This window comes from Phalacrocorax carbo, chromosome 7 (assembly GCF_963921805.1).
Source record: "Phalacrocorax carbo chromosome 7, bPhaCar2.1, whole genome shotgun sequence".
In the NCBI taxonomy this organism is placed as follows: domain Eukaryota; kingdom Metazoa; phylum Chordata; class Aves; order Suliformes; family Phalacrocoracidae; genus Phalacrocorax; species Phalacrocorax carbo.
Genome location: NC_087519.1, coordinates 22,157,063 through 22,178,407, shown reverse-complemented (window position 1 = coordinate 22,178,407; position 21,345 = coordinate 22,157,063). Strand labels below are relative to the sequence as shown.

The window sequence follows — 21,345 nt, the reverse complement described above, 5'->3', positions numbered from 1 at the left end:
TGCTTTTCAGACTTTAAATGCACTTTAAATAAGCCAATTTTTTTTTCCACATCCTAGAAAAGCAGCCCAAAGAGAATCCAATCTGGCCCCTTGGCTCAAATATCTCCTGCCTGCTGCAGGCAATGAGCTTGGCGTGCTGCCACTGATGCCCATAGCTAGCCAGAGCTGTGCGAGTCCCCAGTCCCTTGCCCCCTGTCCCCTCCAGCTACCCAGTGATGCTTGTCTGTGACTCCTACCCATGAGAATCACCCCAAAGAGGAACTTCTCTTTTCCAGCAAGGCACACCAAGAATAGTTTCCTTTTTAAGGGTATCACTTCAGTCATTCTGCAGTAGGCAGTTGTCTCTTGACAAGACTAAAATGCAGCTAACGATAAAATGCCTGTCTGTGTGTGCGTGTATATATATATGTATAAAATGTAAGGAGAAAAGTAATCCTTTGAGCCTATTATGTACTTAATCAGGTTTAAATATTGTGCAATTCACTTATAGCTAGCCTAAAACTTACTATGCCAAATCACGTGCTCTGTCATCCATGTCTGAGAAATGATGGATTAAGTGACTTCACTTTTTGCGTTTACAATCAAGATGCATAACTAATAACTGTAACACGCTATAACTAACAGACGTTGCTTCAGCATATAACCCTCCTCTCCAGTGTGTCTCCTGAACATGTGGGTGCGAGTGCTGACTGCTGAAACGTGCCCCTGTCGCTCTGGCCTTCCTGCCCTGCCAGTGGAAGCCGGGCAGGACACCAGACCCTGGCTCTCACTGTGCTTATTTTGACTCTGACAATTTTGGGTGGGGACTGTCTCGGTTGTGAAGCCTGCAGGGTGGGAAAGCCAATGCTGGGCCTTTCCATGGCTGGGTGAGGAGGCAGCTCCGGGTTAGGCCACACTGGAGGCGTTACAGATGGCCTCCGCTGCTTTAGTGAGGCCCTGCTGTTGCTTTTCATGTCCCAGAGTTGTCCGAGGCAAAGCCCTACGCTTCTTGCCGCTCTTGCTGCACATTGGTAGCTGCCAGCATTCGGAGGGGGGAGGGTGTGTGTGCCCTGAGAGCACCCTGGGAAGGGTTGGGGACCACCTGCCAGACGCTGCCCCGCGTCTGTCGTGTTTCTGCTTCGGACAATAAACAAGCAGTCCTCTAAGCCAGGCTCCCTGAATCCTGTAGGAAAGGTTTTGCCTCCTGCTCTGTAATGCTCCCCTGGGCTCATCTCTCAGTGGGAGCCGCCGGCCACCTCTTGTACTGCCGGGATACGGGAGTAGCCGATGGTCCTGCGCCCCGCGGACACTCTCCTCAACCCCCTTTTCCCCCCAGCAGCAAGCTTTCCGTTGCCATCTGCCGTCTCTAAAACCGTGCCGTGAGCAAGTATCCTCCCTTAAACAGCTTCCTGAGGAGCCTGAAACCACCCGTCTGCCCTTGCAGCACTCCCTTGCGCGGGCTGTTGCTTCCCCCGCGCTGCGGAGCGGGTGTTACTGGGGCGCTGTGAGCAGCGAGCACCCACGGTGCAAGGCCTGCGCCCCCTTCCCGGGCTGCCCGGGGCTGCTCGAGGCGCCGGTGGCGGGGCCGCCCAAACCCCACGCTCCCGCGGGGGGGACGGGGTGGATGGGGAGCGGAGGACGCACAGGGTACCACGGCAGCCGCCATTACCTCACCCCCGCTCCGCCGCCGTGGGCATGCGCGGCCAGCACCAATCAGCGCTGGGCGGGGAGGCGTATCCCAGCGTGCCCTTCGCCTTCCGGGGCGCGGAGGGGTCGCAGCCCCGTTGCTGGGTGACGGCGGGCGGAGATTGCCGCGGGAGCTAGGCCGCGGCCCGGGTCCGGTTATCGACCTCCCGACCGTGCTCCGCCGCGCCTCCGCCGGTAAATAAACGTTCTTTGTTTACCTTTGGAAATCCCGGCGGTTCTGGGTTCTGTTCTCTGCCTCAGCGGCCTTTTGAAGCCGTTTTCAGTCCAACCGCGGGGTTAAAAAGCTGTTAAAATATCCAAGCGGGCCTGGAAACCGCTCGCTTTCTTAGAAGGAATTATAGAATTTCTAAGAAGCTGTTGCTTCTGCCCTGATTCCCCAGAACCGCTCTTGGGTAAGAGGGAAGTGCAGCCTGGAACGTTGCACTTTTGTTTTATCATTAACAGTAGTTAATTTTCATTAACATTGAAAGCTGCCTGTTAAGAAATTATGTCTTATTCCCCAGGCTTTAAGATGCTTCCATGAATTGTCATAAACATATAAAGCATTGCAGTAGTGTTGAGATCGCCTAGCCAATATGTGTGCTGGATTTCCTTGTGTCTAATTACTCTCGCGGACCCACGGCTTGAAGCTGAAGCTGATAACATGCCCCTAACCTAGCAATTTATTTCTAAACACACTGAGAAACCTCATGGGCCAAGTCAAAGGTATTGATTCTGAGCAGAATGCCGACAAAGAGGGTGTTGTTGCTGTTGTGCTGCGGCTGGTGAATGCGAGGAGGTTGGGAAGGACACCTGTGCTTGTGCAGCTGGGCACAGGGGTCAGGCTGATGTGTAACTGCTGCACAAGCGTGATCGGAGTCACCCTGCAAAGGGTCCTGAATTAAACCTGCTGCTGAATCATCCCGGGGAGTGACCAAAGGGGTCAATTCCTCTCTCTCGGGAGTCCAGCCCCCTTGCTCCAACATCCGAATCAGTACTGAAAATATGGGCAGCATGTCTTTTTAACAAGGGCGAGTGCCAGATTTTGCACCCAGGTACGTCAGCCCTGGCTGTACAGACAGAGCGGGGAGCAAGGGGCTGGAGAGCAGCCCCACGGGGAGGGATCAAGTTGGTGAAGGGTTTAGAGGGGAAATGTATGAGTGGCTAAAGTCACTTGGTTTGTTCAGCCTGGAGAAGAGGAGACTGTGGGGAGACCTCATCGCAGTCTGCAGCTTCCTCACAAGGGGAGGAGGAGGGGCAGGCGCTGATCTCTCCTCTCTGGTGACCCATGACAGGACCCGAAGGAACAGCAGGAAGATGTGCCAGGGGAGGTTTAGGTTGGATATTAGGAGAAGGCTCTTCACCTAGAGGGTGGTGGAGCACTGGAACAGGCTCCCCAGGGAGGCAGTCACAGCGCCAAGCCTGATGATATTCAAGAAACACTTGGACAATGCCCTTAGACACATGGTGTGAATGTTGGGGTTGTCCTGTGCAGGGACAGGAGTTGGACTCGACGATCCTTGCAGGTCCCTTCCAACTCAGGACATTCCATGATTCTGTTCTATGATTGTTTCTTCCTTTTATGTTCTACCGAAAGCAATTCCAAGTACCTTCCTGTGAATAACGCAGCTGTTGGTAATGTGGAACAAACTTTACTGAATCCCACTGCAACATCTTCATTAGAAACAGATTTTTCAAGAAGTGAACTTATTATTTGCTAATTACTCATTAAGCAGAGATGTTTGTGTCAATTCTGCAGAAGAGGAACACTTTTCCTCACCAGAACAGGTGTTTATGTCTACTGGCATGGCAGCGGCGCAGGAAAGCTGGGAGGAGGCAGGAGGCCTGAGATAAAGCCGCTGGCTCAACTCACCTTTGGAAGTGGCCGCTGCAGCCTGCAGATGGCTTTGCTTGGCGCTGGTGGGAGAGCAAGCAGTTCCACCTTTCACAGCCCTGTAGGAGGTGTTTTCATTTGGTGGCTGTTGTGTTCTGCATCTTATTTGCTGGTTTTTTGTTTTTCCCCCATTTGCTAGGGAGTCGTTTCTAGTGCCACTGTGAATGTGTAGTCATACGATGGGAAATAAGATGATAATGCTTGCCTCGGGGCCCCAAAATTTTTAATCATTAAAATGTCTCCCTGCATTTATTACTCACCAGAGAGCGCAAAGGGAGGTGGACCCATCTGGGGGTTGAGTGTCTTCCCAGCAGTCAGTGTGAAAAATACATTCATTATAAATTCTGGTCTGTGTTCAACACGTGAGGGTGTATCTTTGTTTTGGGGGCCATGGGCTTTACAAGAACACTTTTGTGACCTTCCTGTACATGTTTTAGCATTCTGTTTACCAGCGTCTGAGAGGAAATTGTAATTAAAAGGGAGGAGTAGGCTACTGCTATGCTTAAAAGTCTGCTGATGCTCAAGAGCTTTACGGATCGGAGTCTGAGTGTTCATTCTGAGACTGAATTACTCTGGGTCCTGCGTAGTCAGGGCTTAAATCCATGCCCTCAGGAATACATGGGCATCGGAGCCCTCCTGCGCTAGCATCAGTCAGAGGCACTGTTAGTCAAGTGGTTTTGTTTTCCTGTGCTTGTAGAGTTTGATCGGAGCATGGAGCCCCTCTCACCGCCAGAACCAGGGTTTCCTGCGCAAAAGAGCTCATCTGTGCTGCAGAAAAAATCCTGCATTCTGCTGGGTGTGACTGGAAGCGTGGCTGCCCTGAAGCTGCCTCTCCTCATCACTGAATTGCTGAAAATCCCTGGGGTGAGTAAATCTATTGGAAGAAGTCATGTAAAGTTGGTGCTATCCTGTTTCTCATTTCAAGGAGAGATTCCCTGGCTTCTGTTGAAATGAAAAGTTCCCTCTGGCTTTGAGCCCTTTAGTTTGAAAATTGGCTGGGGGAAGGATCCTCCTGTTTTTGAAAATTGGTTAATACTTTTTCCTATCACTTCATACTTCTTTAGGAAGTATGACCTCTTCATACTTCTTTAGGAAGTATGACCTCTTCATACTTAAAGAGTTAGCCTTAGTTCAGGTTTCAAGCACAGTAACTGTTCCTGGATATTTCCATTGGCAGATGTTTAGTTTCTGGGATGTGAAAGTAGCATTGTTCAGTTCAACTTGCCTCATTCTCTCAAAAATTATTGAATAGGTCCTTGCTTTGGGTTTTGGGTTGGTTTTTTTTTTCTGGCATATGTTCTTGTCAGCCAAATGCTCAGATATGGCTACAGACACAGGTGGGTGCATTTGGAAACTTGAAATCTCTGATGAGGACCTTGCAGTTTTCCATAGGTGAGATGTGGAGTTGGCAAAGATGGACACTGCTGTCTGACCAACAAGGGGAAACTGGATCTTGTAAAATCAGAAATAGAAAATACAAGCTGCTCTATGTGTCTGTGCGTATCTTTTTTATTTTTTTTTTAACTCGAGTTTATTGTTTGGAGTAACAAAGGTGTCCAGCAGAGGCCACTAGTGACCTGAATCAGGGAGGGAAACGTACTACCTTTTGCTGTAGAATAAAATTAGAGGAAAACATAGCAAACCTTTAGCTTTGAAGAAATGATGAAAATGTTTTGGAGCAGTGAACTGAAAGAGTGGCAGGAACAAGAGGGTGCATTTACATATCCAAATATATTTGTTAGATTGCTTAACAAATATCTTTTTGGACGATTCAGGAGGCTTTACCTGTAGATACATGAACACAGAGTCAGAAGAGGTGCAATCCCCGAGTAATGCTGAGGTATCTGGTTGATGTTGATATCCAAGCTGGCAAGGGTACCAAAGATGCAGCAAGCTGTTGCACACCTGTTCTGCCAGTTGGGCTGGCATTGTGGGTCGCAAAGAGGGGCCTCAGTTCATTTATCACTTGTCCTGAAATGATTAGTGGGGCCAAAGGTCCTAGCCTGGAGCGAGAGGGCGAGACACAAATGATGCCAAGGAAAGGGGCTGACAAAATCAGGGCCAGCTCCAGCGGTTTTATTCTTGTTAGTGAGGGACATGGGATATGCACCTTCTAATCCTCTGTCTCTTGCACTGATGACTTCACTGTTGTCTCCTTTCCTCTTGGTGCTTAGAACATCCTTCTCTGCAGGTGACAAGAAGAATGCAAATGATCCGCTGTAGGAATCTAGGTCAAACGTGTTCCTTTGCTGTGAGCATTTGATTCATAATTAAAAACTGCAGGTGGCTGGACCTGAATTCTCTGTGAAGGCCCATAGGTTCTGTGACATCTGTTGCAGGCTTTGCACCTACCGGTTTTAAGCTTTTGTTGCATAAAAACTGGAAGTGCAGTATCCAGTTCAGGAGCTTCTGGTACTTAATTTGTTAATTAAAATTATTTATTTACTCATTTCTGATGTGATTTCAAGGCCTGACCTAAAGCCTGCTGAGTCAGCGTAACTGTTGCATTGAGTTTGTTAAGTCCTGCACAAGCCTGTTGCATCAATTTATTTACTGATGGAACAGAACTTTCAAAACCATCAGTGGAAGCAGGGCAGGAGCAGAGGAAGGCTTTGATACCAAAGGAGATGTCCTCAGAGGCCTGAAACTAGAGCAGTTAGTATAAATTGATGTTCTGGCTTAAATGGTCCTCAGCGAACAACTTGGCAGAGTGATTTTGCACTCATTAAACTTTAACCTCTCCTTGAAGGTGTAATGGATGTGACTACATCTTATTGCCTTTTGTTTAACCTCTCTGAAGATCTAGGAAGTTTATATGGCATCAGCTTATGCCTTTCAGGTTATTGCCTTTGCACCTGGTGTTGTGGGGAGATGGCATGTCCTGTCTTGTCAGGACACTGTGGGTGACTCTCGTGGTTGTGCTAGACTCCCACACGTTGTCTCAGGCCGTTTCTTGGATTTTTAAATGGCCTGGAAGGATTACAGTGACAAAAATCACACCAGCAGGATATCAGTCATAAAGAGAGGAAAGAGCGAACTTTTCTGTGGGTGAAATGCATTGTTCTTGAAGCTATAGAATGTCATCTGCACTTCTACGTTTCAATCACATTGTCATGTCATTTCACTGCACTCCTGCCAGGTAGCCTCTGTGTCAGCGTGTAGGTGCTCTTTAGCAGAGGAGCTACTCATTCTCTTCTGCAGGAGTTCTTGCCAAAGCTCGGTCTGTGTGTAAAGATTTTGATGTCAAAACTGGGAAAGTTATGAAAAAAAAAATCCTACATGCACCCTTACCCCAAACAGAAACAGCTGTGATGGCAGAATCCTCTAACAGAGACCAACAATGCTGTGTGAACACAGGAGAGCACTTTTGCAGTAAAGTTTATTCTGGAGAATTAGCTGAAATGGTCCAAGTGAAAGAGCTGTAGCTAGTCTAAACTGTCTCCAGTAAATTAGTTTGAGTGTGACTAGACTGACTTTACTGTTCAAGCAGTGATATAACCACAAGCAAAGAGAGGGTGTGCCAGGTAAACAGAAAAAACTCTGTAGGCTAAAGTGATCTTGAGATCACTGATCTCTTTCCAACATAGCTGGAGGGAACTGAAGGACTTGCTCAGAACAAGGGATCCAGATTGGATTGGTTTAAGATTGGAGATGGTTATGAAACTATCTTAAAAAAATGAAAAAAAAAAAAAAAAGCAGAGTGTGTTTTGGGAATTTTTGTGTATCATTAGCCTTACGTAGGTATTTCTGGTCTAGATTAGAAAATTTTGAATAATGATGCAATTGCAGTAGCAAGTGACCAAATAAGTCATAAGGTAGGTGGAGTTGGATCACCTAAAATGCCTTGTGTTGTTACGGCTAACTGTAAAATAAGAACACCACTAACAAACATTACTGCTGAAAACTTTTTGTGCCTACCTGGCCTATTGGTACCATTTCAGACAGCAGACATGCCCCTTTAAATTGCCCGTTGCTCATTCAAATCACCAAATAAACAGTATCTTGCAGACTGTGAGCTTAACACCTCCTTGAAGCCCGCGGCATAGCAGAGAGCAGTGTTAGCACGTTTGTGGGTGTTACTGCTTGGCTCCGAACAGCTTCCTGTCAGGTGAGGTTAATATGGAAACAATATGTTTGATTGCTGTGAATATGATCTTCACACTTGAAAACACCAGAAACGCAGCTGTGATTCCAAGCTAGGATCTCTTGAAAAAGAGCAGACATTTAGAAGAGGGAAAGAACCAAACACAGTACCAAATACTGGTGTTATGGGAAGCTATATTTTGCCATTAGTTTTTCTTCAGGAAATGTGGAAAAATTACCAAAGACCATGATATGTGATTTTCCACTGCTCCAGGCTGTTATTCTAGTCACATGGGGTGCAGATATTCAACGCTGCTCCATTTCCAGTCAAATAGATAGTGTTGGGGAGATAGGTTAGCATGTTTTGTCACTTCAACCACTGCTGTTGCTTCTTGGAGGCTGGAGGTTTTCAGCAGTCTGTTCTAGCAAGAGCATGCAGACAGAGCGCTTCATCAGTTTTGTACCTCAGGCCACAGTTTTCTAGCAGGAAGAGTTGTCAGTGAGGCTGGTTTCCCCCGTCTCTCCGTTGGGCTAATAGAACCATGCAGTGGGTTGTACTGTAAACTGCTTGAAGGAGCAGACTGTGGTTGAAGGTGGATGATAATGAGGAAAGGGGTTATTTCTCAGTGTAATCAGTGGCCTGAGCTGCATCTTCCACAGTAACAGTCTTTTTGGAGTGATCTCTCCATGTGTTGGCCCATCTGTTGACTGGTTTTAACTCATCCTTGGGATGAGTTGCAGATGGAAATACAGTTGCATGTGCCACACGGGTGATCAGCATGTGCAGAGTCACTCTGATGCTGGTTCCGCTTTGTGGCTGATCCCGGTGTGGGCAGAACACCTCTGCTTCACTGCATGTAGCAGGCAACCACTGGCGACATTTTTCAGAGCTACAGCTGTGAGCAGGTCAAGCAACATATAGAAAATGGGAAGAAAAAACCCAAAAACATTTTCTACCTGTTAAGATTTCCGCAGGAGGAAATGAAAGGGTCTCATGTCATAGGGCATCTTAGCACCTTGTAAGTGTCCGTGTCAAATAAGTGTCCAAGGGACATGGCAGGATTTCCCCAGTATATACCATATAACTGAAGGTTCTGCTGGCTTTCAACAAGGCAGGCAGGTTTATCTGAGATTTTGGAGAGAACCTTTGTATACTTTCACCCAGTCTCTCTTTCTTTTGTGGAAGCCACTGGTTTACTCTTTTTGGCTGGACAGAAACTCTGCTGTGAACACACCTACACAGTTTTCCTCTTTCCAACATCTTACCTTGACAGGAAGGGCAGCTGGAAGACACAACCCCAGCTTGCTTCTGGTATTTTTACCCCTGGCTGGAGCAAGTCTGATTAACACAGCTGTAAAAAGTAGTATCCAGTAGTCTGTAGCTACCTCCCCACCTTTGTCACCAGAGAGTCATCAAGAGAGGGAGGCAGGGGCAGAAAGAGATAGAGAGGGGTGCACAGCATGGTCTATTTGACAAAGAAATTGTACTCTTGTCTTCCAAAGACACTCTTCCTTGTGAAGCCTTGTGCAGCAGAGATGAGCTTGCTTTGCACTGGTGGTGCTGAGTCCCAGCCAGCCACCTTGTCCCTCAGCAGGACTTTTTTGATCGCTCAGCACTGCGCTTTCTCTTGGCAGGGAGCTTCTCTTGGCTTTGAGTATGGGAAGAGTGATCCTGCAAGCCCTGTGCAGGCATGCCACCCCTCGGCAGTCCTCTGTGCTGTGATTACGGGAATCTGCTTAAGCAAGATGCTCTCCTACTCCCTTTGGCAGGTGCCTTTTGAGATTAGAGGGCATCTCTCACAGAGCTTTGGTTTGCTGCTTCTTGTTGTCTCTTTGAAGTTCTGTGCAGAACTGTGTATTGTCTGACCTGCTCTGTTCACCCTGCTGTCCCCACTGTGAACTGGCCATGTGAACATTTTTGGCAGGCAGGACTAATCACCCTAAAACCTGCCCGTTTTAGGGTGGCAGTGAAAGGAGTCTTTGGCCCCCGTGAACGCCTGCAGTGGCCTGACCTTTCAGCTATGAATAGGTGCAGTTATACACATGCTTGTGGCTGGAAAAGTCCTCTGAGAATCCACAGAGCTTTTAAAATCTTTGTTGCTCAAGCCCTCCTCCTCTACCCAGCTTTACAGAATTGCCCTCAAGTCTAATTATTAGCCTGTCTGTCTTGTTCTTTTCTGATTAGCTTGAAGTGAAGGTGGTCACTACTGAGAGAGCAAAGCATTTCTACAATGTCCAGGAGATTCCTGTCACCCTCTACAGTGATGAAGATGAATGGCAGGTGAGTTGCTCTTCCTTTGGAGACTGCAAGAGCAATCCTCACTTAGCCACATGTTTTGGAATTCAAGTAGTTCTGTCAGGCACTCATGCCTTCTACTTCCAGAAGGCCCATGGGTCATGCTTCAGAAAAAAAGCAGGCTACCTGGGAGATTCTTTTACTTGTGCAAGTGCTGAACAGCAAATAGAACTGTTCTAAGTTTATTTGCAAGAGACCACAATCATCTATTTTTTAATCCTGGGCCAAGACTCGCTTCTTTGTTCTGGTAATGTATGCTTTAGAATATGGCTTTCAAAGAACGTGGTTTCAACTGTGCTGTAAATGAGGAAGAAAAGAAAGGCTGCCCTGACTGTACTGGAGGATTTTGTACTGCCCTAGCAGACTTGCAGCAGGCAGGGAGGGTAGAAGTGGTCTCTCTCCACCCTGGGCTCAGACACTATCCGCAGCTCTGAGGAGTGTCAGGAAGTGTCAAGAAAGCCACAGCAGAGTCACGGTGAGGGTGTTTGGTGCTTGTCATTAGTCATACTTGTCACAAAGATGACAGCTTAATTCTCCTTAACGCTAAGTATTCTGAACCTACAGACATCACTGACGTTCACAAAACCACCCACGCTGCTTTAAAACTTGGCCTGGTGTCTGACTGGGTAACCTTGTGCTGGTAGGGCCACACTGCTGTTGTGGTGCAGAGGAAGGCCAGTCCTGGAGGTGTCGTGCACTGGTGTAATTCGTGGCTGGAAGTGAGAGAGGTTCTCCTGGTGGAAGGGGTGTTTACCTCAGAGGTGTTCACATCTGTGCTTGTGCGCATGCATAGAAGAGCCATTCCAGTAAGAGATAGCTCAGTTGTCAGGGCTGTGAACATGTCTAGACCCTGTAAAATGGCTTTTTCTCTTGACTACAGTTTTGCTGGCATGCTTTGAGAGTCCCTGAGTATAGAGAGGTTCATTTTATAAGCATCAGCATTTGTTTTTCTATACATTTTACCCCTACTTTGCAGTACCGATCTGAGTACAAGGTGATCTACTCTTTACCAGTACACTTGCCAATACACTTACATGTGAGCATTGCTTTTATGTGGAGAGAGGCATGCCAATGGCAATGGTCAGGAAGCATTCTGGCTGGTCGAGGAGATTGGTGGAGATCTGCTGGGTCCCAGGGTGCTACAGCTCCAGGAAAAGTTATTTCTGAGGAACCTTGGTAGGGTAATAGAAGAGGAGCGGGTCAGGCTTTGAGGTCTGCTGGCACACTGGCATGGAGCCCTTATAACATGCTGTTCTGACAGAAGGGTGGGAAATAAGCCCTCTCAACATCTGTTTGTGAGAGATCTCATTCTGAAAATAAAACCTCAATTTTCAGTGCTTTTAGAAAAAAATAGAGCAGTGGAGCTGGGAAAGGTGTCAGGAAGCACCAGCTTTCCAGATGCTGTCTTTTTGTTGTGGTTTCCAGTGACTCAGAGAAGGAACAGTTTGTGGCCCTGATGCACCTCTTGCTGGCCTGCGGTTGTGCGGGTCCTCTGGGGAACTAAGCACCTGATGCTGTTTGCTGCTTCTCTTGACATCTTACTGGTAACTGCGTTCATAACAAAAGACCAGGAGTCTCCTGAGCAACTCTTGAGTTTTACTGAAAATAGAAATATTCACTTAAGAGCCACGAGAGGAGGGAAGTGCCCAGCTGGCTAAACCTTGTCCATCCTAGAGAAGGCCAACAGGACTGTTCCCTGCTGTAGTTACGAGGGTTTACCTTGCTGCCGTGTGTATGTGCGCGTCCTAACTGAAAAGTGACTTGTGCATTTAGGAGTCTATACCTTGTTAAAAGCCAGTGGACAGACAGTTTAGCTTCAAAGAAATGTGAGGCTTCTAAATTGCATGGGTTCCTCAGGAAATGTGACCCCTGGTTTGGTCCTGTCTGGCGTCAGTTGGCTGGTAGGGCGGAGCTTTTTTCCCCTGCTCAGACACGCTTTGTGTTGAGGGAGCTCTTAAGAACTTTTCTGAAGCTGAGGGATGATGTGAATGGGAAGTGGATGGGGAAAGCTCTTTCCTGTGACTTGCAATCTGTGGTTGTCAGACATGTGAATTGTTGTCTTTGTGGGGAAAGGATGCTTGTTTGAAGACCACCAAGCAGATACTAGTGTGGGATTGATAAAGTGCCTGTTCACAGCATTCACTGTGAGGGTTCAGTAATCTGCATCTTGTCTCATCCACAGCTGTGGAAAGGCCGTTCAGACCCAGTCCTGCACATTGAGCTCAGACGGTGGGCTGACCTCATGTTGGTGGCACCTCTTGATGCAAACACGCTGGCGAAGCTTGCAAACGGCATCTGTGACAACCTGCTGGTGAGTAACCAGAGCTATGCCTTAGACTTCTCTCACCTCTCAGTATTAGACTGTGTGACCTTTCTTTCATGGAAACTCTCGTGCTTCGTGCTTCTACAGCATCGAGAACAGTGAGATTTGCATGTTCTGCTCCCACTTGGTACGCCGTCTCTTCCTCCAGTATGGTTCCCCTATTCCTGCTCAAACAGTGGCTCTTTCCTTCCCTGACCTACATCCATTTCCAATCCTCAGCTCAGTCTCTTCCATTATTTCCCAGTCCCTGCTTTGTGCTTTTCCTGCTTTTTCTGATGGGCGGTATTTCTCTGTTTCTACCTCCACCCTCCCTCTGTCATGCATATGCACACGCGCGCGCGTGCGCATACACACTTGCACTCACTTTTGAGTTCCTCTCTGCATTTTTCAGATGCAATCTGGAAAGACACCTGTGAGATCAGATAAAAATGTTTACTTCCTGCTACCTCACCTCCTCCCTTACCTAACTGCATAGCACAGAAATTCAAACATGCTCGCTCTTACCTTCCAGTTTCAGCTACAGGGGATTTTGCTTGTTCAGGCTTGTTTTTCTGGTATTAAAAATGCTCTGGCTCAAAGGCTGATCAGAAAAGTATGTTAAAAGAGAGTGTACTTCTCTTTTGGGTGATGGGGACCTTCAGCAGAGCTGCATGCTTTGTGTCCAGGCATTAGGTACTCATTAGGAGAAGTCATAAGCATTAACCACCCGAAAGATCTGCCAGGAAGCTGCAGATCTGCAAATGTTGCTGTAGTGCATCACCCTTTGGTGATGCAAAGAGGCTAGAACTAGGAATGGAGGGCAGCACATCAGCTCTGTCCGGGGAGCCCTGCATGACAAACTTAGTTGTTCAGGCAAGAGGGAATGCATGTAAATGAACAAAGTACACTCAGAGCAACAGCCCTGGTTTGTATGAGCAGATCACTGGAGATCTGAGAGAAGCTGGAAGGAGCTGTGGGAGGTTCAGGCAGTGTCTTGTCTTTCTGGGTCCCCTTGGTACTATAGATATGATGGTGGTGGCAGGGGGAAGAGCTCAGGAAGGATGTTAGGGCTGCATGGCTTCACAAACTCCTGCCAGTCTTTTTGGGGAGCATTGTGCAGGTAAGAGGTAGCTCCAGCAAAGGAAAGCAAATGCTGTAGGTGCCAGTTGGCAAGTTAGAACAGCTTGTAGCAGACTTTCCCATGGTGGGAAGGGTTCAAATCACAGGGCATAAAAATGAATGGGCAGGGTTCTCATAAGGGCTCTACAATCTGAGCAGAGACCCTGCACAAGGGACTGTTGCTACCTGGGAAGCTCCCTTTGCATGACTTAAATGCTGCTAGGCCTAGCAAAACTGAGGGATGTTACATTAAGAGCAGCCAGCATTTATCTTTTTAAGGAGAAGAGGCAATACTGCGTTATTTGGAAGTTCTGTATTACTGAGGAGCCATATATGATTCCCTGTAGCAGGCTGGAGCTGCTAGGTGGTTTGTAATCTGCCAGCATCTTCTGCAACAGCCCAAACGTGTTCATGTTATCCTCTGTTTGTATCCTGGAAGCAGCAGTGCTTCCCTTGTGAGGAGTTCTGGATCCAGTTGGCATATCATTTGAAAAAGACTCACTTGCCAACTTTTTGTGTTTAGCTCTACAGCTGGCTAATCTGAAGTGTTTCCTGGGGATTTCTGTGTAGCTGATACAATCTGTGGCCACCCTTCAGCTTCCCTCAGTCTCCCACATGGGCTGGCAGTCTGCATGCACCTTGTTCCAGCTTGGTTTGCTCCAGCAATTGGGCTGCTCTCTTGGCCCTGAGCCAGAATGGGATGGGAACTATCCTCTTTGTAGGCTCCCTCATCTTTCTTGCCTGTCAGAGATGAGCTTTGCTAGAATGTAACACAAATTAGTAGCAGCCCTATGGATCTGCCTGTGGGTTAGTCCAGCTGCACTGACAGATTGAGGCTTTTGGCCCTCTAATGACACCCAGGCTGGGAAAGTGCTTCTGTGCAATAAAGTGATGAGAAGGAATGAGGAGAGACAACCCATCTCACAGCTGAGCTTCTTGGCTTCTCTTGCAGACTTGTGTCATCCGTGCTTGGGATATGCGCAAACCTCTGCTCTTCTGCCCGGCTATGAACACGGCTATGTGGGAACATCCCATCACAGCTCAGCAGGTGGAGCAGCTGAAAAACTTTGGCTACAAAGAGATCCCCTGCGTGGTGAAGAAACTAGTGTGTGGAGATGAAGGTCAGTCCTTTTGCATGTCTCCTGACTGGTTTCCTGCACGAGTGCTGCTCTTATTCCGAAAGGATGTGCAATATTTTGCCGTGTGGCCTTCAAGGTGTTGGACTGTGGGCAGCAGGTGCTCGCTGCCAGCATTTATACAGACTGAAGCTTTGTCCTGTGCTAGCTATCTATTATTCTTGTTCATTAATTTTTAAGCAGTGTTAAGAGATGATCCAGGCCAGGCTTTCAAATGAGCCATTAGATAGGCCTGATGTTTAAAAGAAATACTCATTCAAGAAGGGAGTAGATCAAAGAGAAGGAAAGCTTTGTGGTGAGTGTTATCAGCTTGGGATTTGAGTGTCCTGACCTTGCCCTCTACTGCGACGGTGGGTTCTTTTCATCATGCCTCAGTTCCTCATCTGTAACATAGGGATAATATCTTATCCCCAAGAGCAGGCACTGAAAATAAGTGCTTTGCAGATGTGGCTGAGGGTGTAGCTGGACACGCATTTAACATTTGCTGTTGTTTGTTGCCTGGGTTACTTTTCAGCTTCCCAACTGAGTTTTGATTTGGGGTTTTGACATCAGACTTCTCTGTGAAATGAAAGAGAGGGGGTGGGGAAAGTTGTCACGCTCAGTTTCAAAAGACTTAACTTGCAGTGCTAAGAAATACTACTAAAATGGTCTCATTTGTATTTTAGGTGCTGCTTTAAATGGAGGTATTTTGACTTTTGCGAGGATTTGAGAAGGGTTTTTATACAAGCAGTTTGGATGAATGGATTCTCTTTTTGTCAAAATTTTAATGGACAAAGTGTAAAGTGTCACCCAGTGTAGCCAAAACAGCAAACATACGATTACCTGGACAGTAGTAAACTCAAACTTTTGTTTAACAACCCCAACTCTAGCAGGATTTTAACTGCTCTGTCAGGTAGTTCAATAAACAGTCTGTAGTGAAGACAGGATGTTGAAATGTTCTTCATGGTTAAATTCTAGGGCTGGCTTAATTTCTGAATTCTTAGGTAGATGCTGTGCTTCTAGAAAATGTTTTTTTGGAGCTGAAGACTAAGAAATATTTACAGTTAGGTAAGTGTAGTCAAGTAACTCAGGCATCAGTTGAAATATCCTGGACAGTTATGCTTCCATGGGGATTTTGGACCTGATTACATCAAACTTCTTATGTATAATGTTAAGGGAAAACGCCCAAAAGAGGTCATTCTGCACATTTTGGCAGAAGAGGGAAGGCCATCTGGCATAGCTTCTTTGTCCTTTATTTTTTCCCTTCATCTTTTTTGGTACATATATAGGGTCTCCATTCCTATAGTAAGAAGCCGAGTGCCTCTTAATGGGTAATGTGCTTATTCTTGCAGGTTCCTGCACCTGAGGCAGAGCTGTCATCCCTGTTTCACAGATGGGGACCTGAGATGCAAAAGGGCCATGTGGGTTGACTCACCAGCACAAATGGATTCTGCTGCTCTGCCCTGCCCCTTGCCTGGGGGTTGCTGCCCTTGCAACAGGGACGTGTGAGCCACCTGAGAAGCAGCATGTGAATTGCTGTGGTTTGTAGCTCAGGATGGCAAAGTAAACTAGCGTTGATCGGGAGTTACCTCATCACACCAGCAGTCATTTGGGAGCTGCTTCATGTTCAGTTCGGCTGTCTCTACTGCGAGAACGAATTCCTGAGGGAGCTTGTAGGAGAGGGATGGTACAGACAGCTGGGGCAGTAGTAGCCACATCTGACTTGACTCCACTTGTGTTTGTGAGTCAATTCACAACACAATTTTCCTGTTGGCCAATGCCAGGATTTTCCTGGCAGTATGTATGAAAATGATGGCAAAACAGTTGTTGTGCAGCTAAGCACCACACATCTGCTCGCTCACTCCCCTGCAGCAGGATGGGGAGAGAATTGGAAGGGTAAAAGTGAGAAAACTTGTGAGTTCAGGTAAAGACAGTTTAATAATTGAAATAGCATAATAATAATAGTAGTAATGAAAAGGAAAATGACAAAGAGAGAGAAATAATACCCAAGAAAGACAAATGATGCAAATGAAAACAATTGCTCACCACCAACTGACTGATGCCCAGGCAGCCAGCCCTCGAGCAGCAGCCCCCCTCGCCAACTTCCCCCTAGTTTTATTGCTGAGCATGATGTCGTATGGTATGGAATATTTTCATATAGGAAAAAATTCATTACTGAAAGAGTGGTCAGGCATTGGGACAGGCTTCCCAGAGAGGTGGTGGAGTCACCATCCCTGGAGGTGTTAAAAAAATGTGTAGGCGTGGCACTTCAGGGCATGGTTTAGGAGGCATGGTGGTGTTGGGTTGACAGTTGGACTTGATGATCTTAGAGGCCTTTTCCAACCTTAATGATTCTAAGATTCTCTGATTCTCTGAATATCCCTTGGGTCAGCTGGGGTCAGCTGTCCCAGCTGTGTCCCCTCCCAGCTTCTTGTGCACCCCCAGCCTGCTCACTGGCGCGGTGGGGTGAGAAGCAGAAAAGGCCTTGGCTTTGTGTAAGCGCTGCTCAGCAGTAACAACAAAATCATCCCTGTGTTATTAACACTGTTCTCAGCACAAATCCATAATACAGCTCCATACTAGCTTCTGTGAAGAAAATTAACTAGCCCAGCCAACATCAGCACAACAGTAATGGACTCCAGGTCTCTGAAGTCCCAAGACAGTCTCTACCACTGACTCCTTCCTCTCTTCCCCATGTTTTTCAGGCCTTTCACCCCAGGGCCTCCTCTTCCACACTCATTTCGGTTTTGTGGGTTTCATCCACAAAGGGTTTGCCCAGCTTCCACCCAAGCAGCAGGTAGCAAAGCTCACACATCTGGTGCAGAAGAAGAGAGATTCAGTTTGCACCAGTTTTGTCTGTTGACATTGTGGTTTGTCTTGCTGTAAAAGAGGTTTCTCTTCCTCAGCTCCTGTGGCTGGTCTCACCTGAAATGGGCTAGATCCTGGCTGCCACCAAGTTTCTGCGTTACAAGATTCACCTGATTAATTTTTCTTCCTTAGTAAATGGGTGGTTTTAAACACAGAGTCCAGCCAAAAGAGAGTTAAAATAACAAATGGAGTTGACAATTAAAATGTTTCTTGGTTGGATAGTTAAATATCGATGATATCCGCATGCCGCAATATAAAGAGAGCTTTGAGAGGTGCTGTGCCACATGTGGGCCTGCAGCAATTTGCCTTTGCAAAAAACTTTTCCAAACTGCTAGTATCTTCATCATCCTTGGCTGGATTTCTAGAACCTGGCACACTGGAAGATTTCTACCTGTGGGCATGAACTGTGCTGTAAGACAGGCTGCTCAGCAAGATTTTGCTCTGCTAAACCTGGAAATCCAACTGTGAATTGGTAGAGATGTTGGGGAATTGGGTGGTGGAGGACAAAGGCAGGCCGTGGAAGTGTTCTCAAAGGGTGTAGCTCTACCAAACCATGCAGAGGCAGTCAGGGAATTTCTCTTGTTTAGGAGGACCTCTCAGCTGCAGCTCCTCTTCTTGAGGTTAGGAGATCAGAAGGGTCCAAATCTGCCCGCAGCTTGTCCACAGGGTGCTTCAGACCTCCTGGCATTTACAGGTCTGAAAAAGGCATAGTGGAGAATAAGCCTCACTTTGCAGAGAAACCCAATTCTCTTGACCTTCCAAAAGTATTGTTCTTCATCGCAGATCCTCAGTTATACCCAGTGACACCTTCTGTCCCAGACAAGGCTCGGGTGGCTCATCTGTGCTGGGAAGCTGAGGGTCTGGGCAGATTCAGGGCTGTGATCTGCCCACAAGAAGGCACCTCTCCCTGCTGGTCAGGATGGCCTTTCCCCTTCCCTTCTGTCTCTTGCCTGCCTTCAAGTTGTTACTGTTCTTTGGAGGCGGCTGGTTTAGATATTCCTCTGTGCACTCACTAACCCAGCTGTGGAAGCAGACCAGGAAAAAAAAAAAGAGGAGAGGAAAACAAAACCTCCCAGAACTAATTTCTGGTGGCCAATAAGGCATGTATTTTAAATTATTAGAGGAATTAGCCAGCAGGACAAAAGATTAATAGAGACTTCATCTTTTCAGTATTCCAATGGAGACAAATGCTGGTGGGAGAAGTATCTTTCCTCAGCCCCAAGCAAATTACAGGAGTGAATGGACTGAGCTCTGAGTGCTGAGTTCAGTACATGAGGTTGGACAAGGTGATTTAATGATCTCTGGCCTTAAAATTCGGAACCTAAGCTTAAAAAGTATTTCAGAGGGAAGCAACAGTACAGTATAGATTAGATGCTCACCTGGCAACTAACAAGTCCAAAAGGAAAAGCTTTTACATTTTGTTCTGTCCAACACTCAGTCTTCTCCAGCAGTTACTCCCAAGATTCAAGCTGGTGCGAATCCAGGACAGCTTTCTCTAATATGGGTCTAACTGCAGAGTCATATGAATGGTATGAATTTGGCAAGTCGTCTTTTATAGGCAAAGGCCATTTCAAAAAGATACTGAGCACACACAATGTTTACACTGGAGAAGGGAGGTGAAATAGGGTACTTTGCTACCCATGCACTTTTTTTGGGACACTTCTGCACACTTGCCCCCAGGGCACTGGGCGCTAATATAGTAACTCCCAGTGCGGTCAAGGGTTAGGTGCAGGCACCTCTGGAGAGGATTTAGAACATGAGGTACTTATTAAGGTCATATGAGCTGCCTTTTGAGGTTTCCTGTCTCTCTCCATTGACTGAGGGACTTGTGCTCCTGCTTAGACTTCTGAGTTACAAGTCAACTAAGTTAGCATGAATACTCTTCTCGTTCTTCTCCCCTGATGGTGTTCAACTGTGCCACAAAACCCTGCAGAACCAGGTGGACTGAGAAGATCCTCTGACCTCCACAATTGCTTTCAGTTGGGCAAGTCGGGAGGAAACGTGTGGGGATACTTGGGGAGCTTTGCTGTGCTGTGCCACCATTGTGCATCTAATTTTCTGCAGCAGTGCGGTGTGTGGAGAAGAGAGGTGGCGGGACAGGGGAAGTTTGTACTTCATGCTGCCTTTGTGGGACCTGGATTTCACTGTGTGATTTTGCTCTTACCCTACAGGTCGAGGTGCCATGGCAGAAGTGTGGACCATTGTGGAGAGCGTGAAAAGCATCCTTGAAGAACGGGACATGTCAATGCAGAGCTGATGGTTTGGCATGAAAATTGTATTTGTGTGCCTCCCTGATGGTTGGAAGGTAAAACCAACAGGAAGCTGAGTTGAGATGGCAGGCATGCCTATAGCGTGCTCTTCAACCGAAGGAGTGAAACGGTTGTGTCTTCCAGCTGGTGCCAAACTGATATGTGGTACATCACTGCAGACTTTCAGAAACCAAAGTCAAGAACATGCTGCTTTAGTGTGGGAACACTCTGTGGTATCTCACAGAGTGGGAGTAACGTTCCACTAGGCCACTTGGGCCCCAGTATTTTCACATGAGCTCCTGTCTGAGGAGGCTTCAGAAGGGATTGCTGATGTATTTCAGGTCCAGAGATTCCCCCAAGAGCTGCTAGAGAGTGGTGCTGTGCAAGTCCTGGTGATGGGGATAATGGCAGCCCTTTCCAGCGTGTCAGTGTGGGGACATCCCTGCTCTCCAAAACCTGGTCCGTAGCAGTGCTGGCCTCACGTTTCCAGCAGGAGTCACTGTCCAAAAAGCATTTCCCCTCCTGGAACTTAATAAAAGAGAGCTTTTAATTCTACCCCTGAAGATTTGCCTCTTGTAGCTGCTCTGGAGGGTGTTTGCACGTAATGTCATTGCTAAATAGTTGCATATGCATGTGGTTTTTATCAGAGATGGGGAAAAAAATGACTGAAAGAAGCTATCTAGTCCCCAAATTAGCCTTTGCCTTTTTGCCTTTGTTGACTGGATAGGGACACAGATGTCAACTGTGAACCAAAATGACATCTGCCCATCTGGGTGCTCCAGTCAGGAAATGAACAGGCTGGGCCCTTGGGGAAAGCTGGGGTGGGTGTATCGTAAGGGAGTAAAGTCAAACTATTTATGACAATCCTTTTTGGCTTGAAAAATTAACTGACTGGCATGAAAAAATGGGGAAACCTTATGACCCCCATGGGCCAGACCAGCCAGGGCTCCCTCAGTCCAGCCTTTCCTTGGAAAGGTAGTACCACTCCTGAGGGGAATGGGAGCAAACTGGGGCTGTGGAATGCGTCGCTGTAGCAGAGCACTGCTGACCCAGAGAGTTTATTTTTAACTAGACCCAGTCAAACTTAAGGCCTTCAGTACAGAACGTGCATCCTGCCTATGGGGGCAACCTTCAGACTGCTGCGCACGAGGGAAGAGGTTATCAGGGTATGTTTGCTTTCCTTATCTATTCCACACAAATAAAAACCTCTGAACTTTCCCATATTTGGCTCTTCCACTAAGAGAGATCTGGGGATTCAGAGCTTCTGGGGATCAAGGCAGAAGGATCCTCATGTGAGCAGAGCTTGTGGCTCACACGAAGGGCCGTAGTGGTACTGTGGTCGTGAACTTTGCATTTTGCTAGTGAAGTCTTTGTGGTGTGACCTGCATCATTTGGTCACATTCTTAGCATGGTGAAAGCTGTCAGAATATCTTCCTTTAAGCTTATTGAAAGCAGTAGAAGAGATGATGCTTGGTTTCCATGAGTTTTGTAGCGCGCACTGTTTCTCCTACTTACAGAGAAACCGGTGTTCTGCCAGTTGCAACTGTAACTCAACCTTGGGGCTTTGATATCTTGTGTGGTTGGAGTTGCTTAGTCCCTGACTTGGCAATGCAGAAAATCTGACAGTAAGGTCCCTCATACCAGGTCAAAACATCATGTCCTTGATAAGAGTGTGCATCTGTTACAAGCCTGGTTTGCTGGCTTAAGCTGCTCCAGAAACGTCGGCAGTATTGCGTGGCTTCTCCTGGCACTGG

At 47.1% G+C, this 21,345-nt stretch overlaps 1 protein-coding gene across 7 annotated transcripts in view; it reads left to right on the top strand.

Annotated features, from left to right (window-relative positions):
• Positions 1-21,345, top strand: part of PPCDC (phosphopantothenoylcysteine decarboxylase) — a 32,606-nt gene that overhangs the window by 5,230 nt on the left and 6,031 nt on the right. Inside the window, exons 1-6 of one of the 7 annotated variants that reach the window (XM_064456804.1) lie at positions 1,710-1,860; positions 4,257-4,423; positions 9,828-9,923; positions 12,121-12,249; positions 14,312-14,480; positions 19,514-19,647. In XM_064456804.1, coding sequence (XP_064312874.1) covers positions 4,271-4,423; positions 9,828-9,923; positions 12,121-12,249; positions 14,312-14,480; positions 19,514-19,599 — 633 coding nt within the window. In that variant the 5' untranslated portion in view covers positions 1,710-1,860; positions 4,257-4,270 and the 3' untranslated portion in view covers positions 19,600-19,647. The other 6 variants (XM_064456801.1, XM_064456805.1, XM_064456803.1 and 3 more) reach the window with 6 other exon arrangements.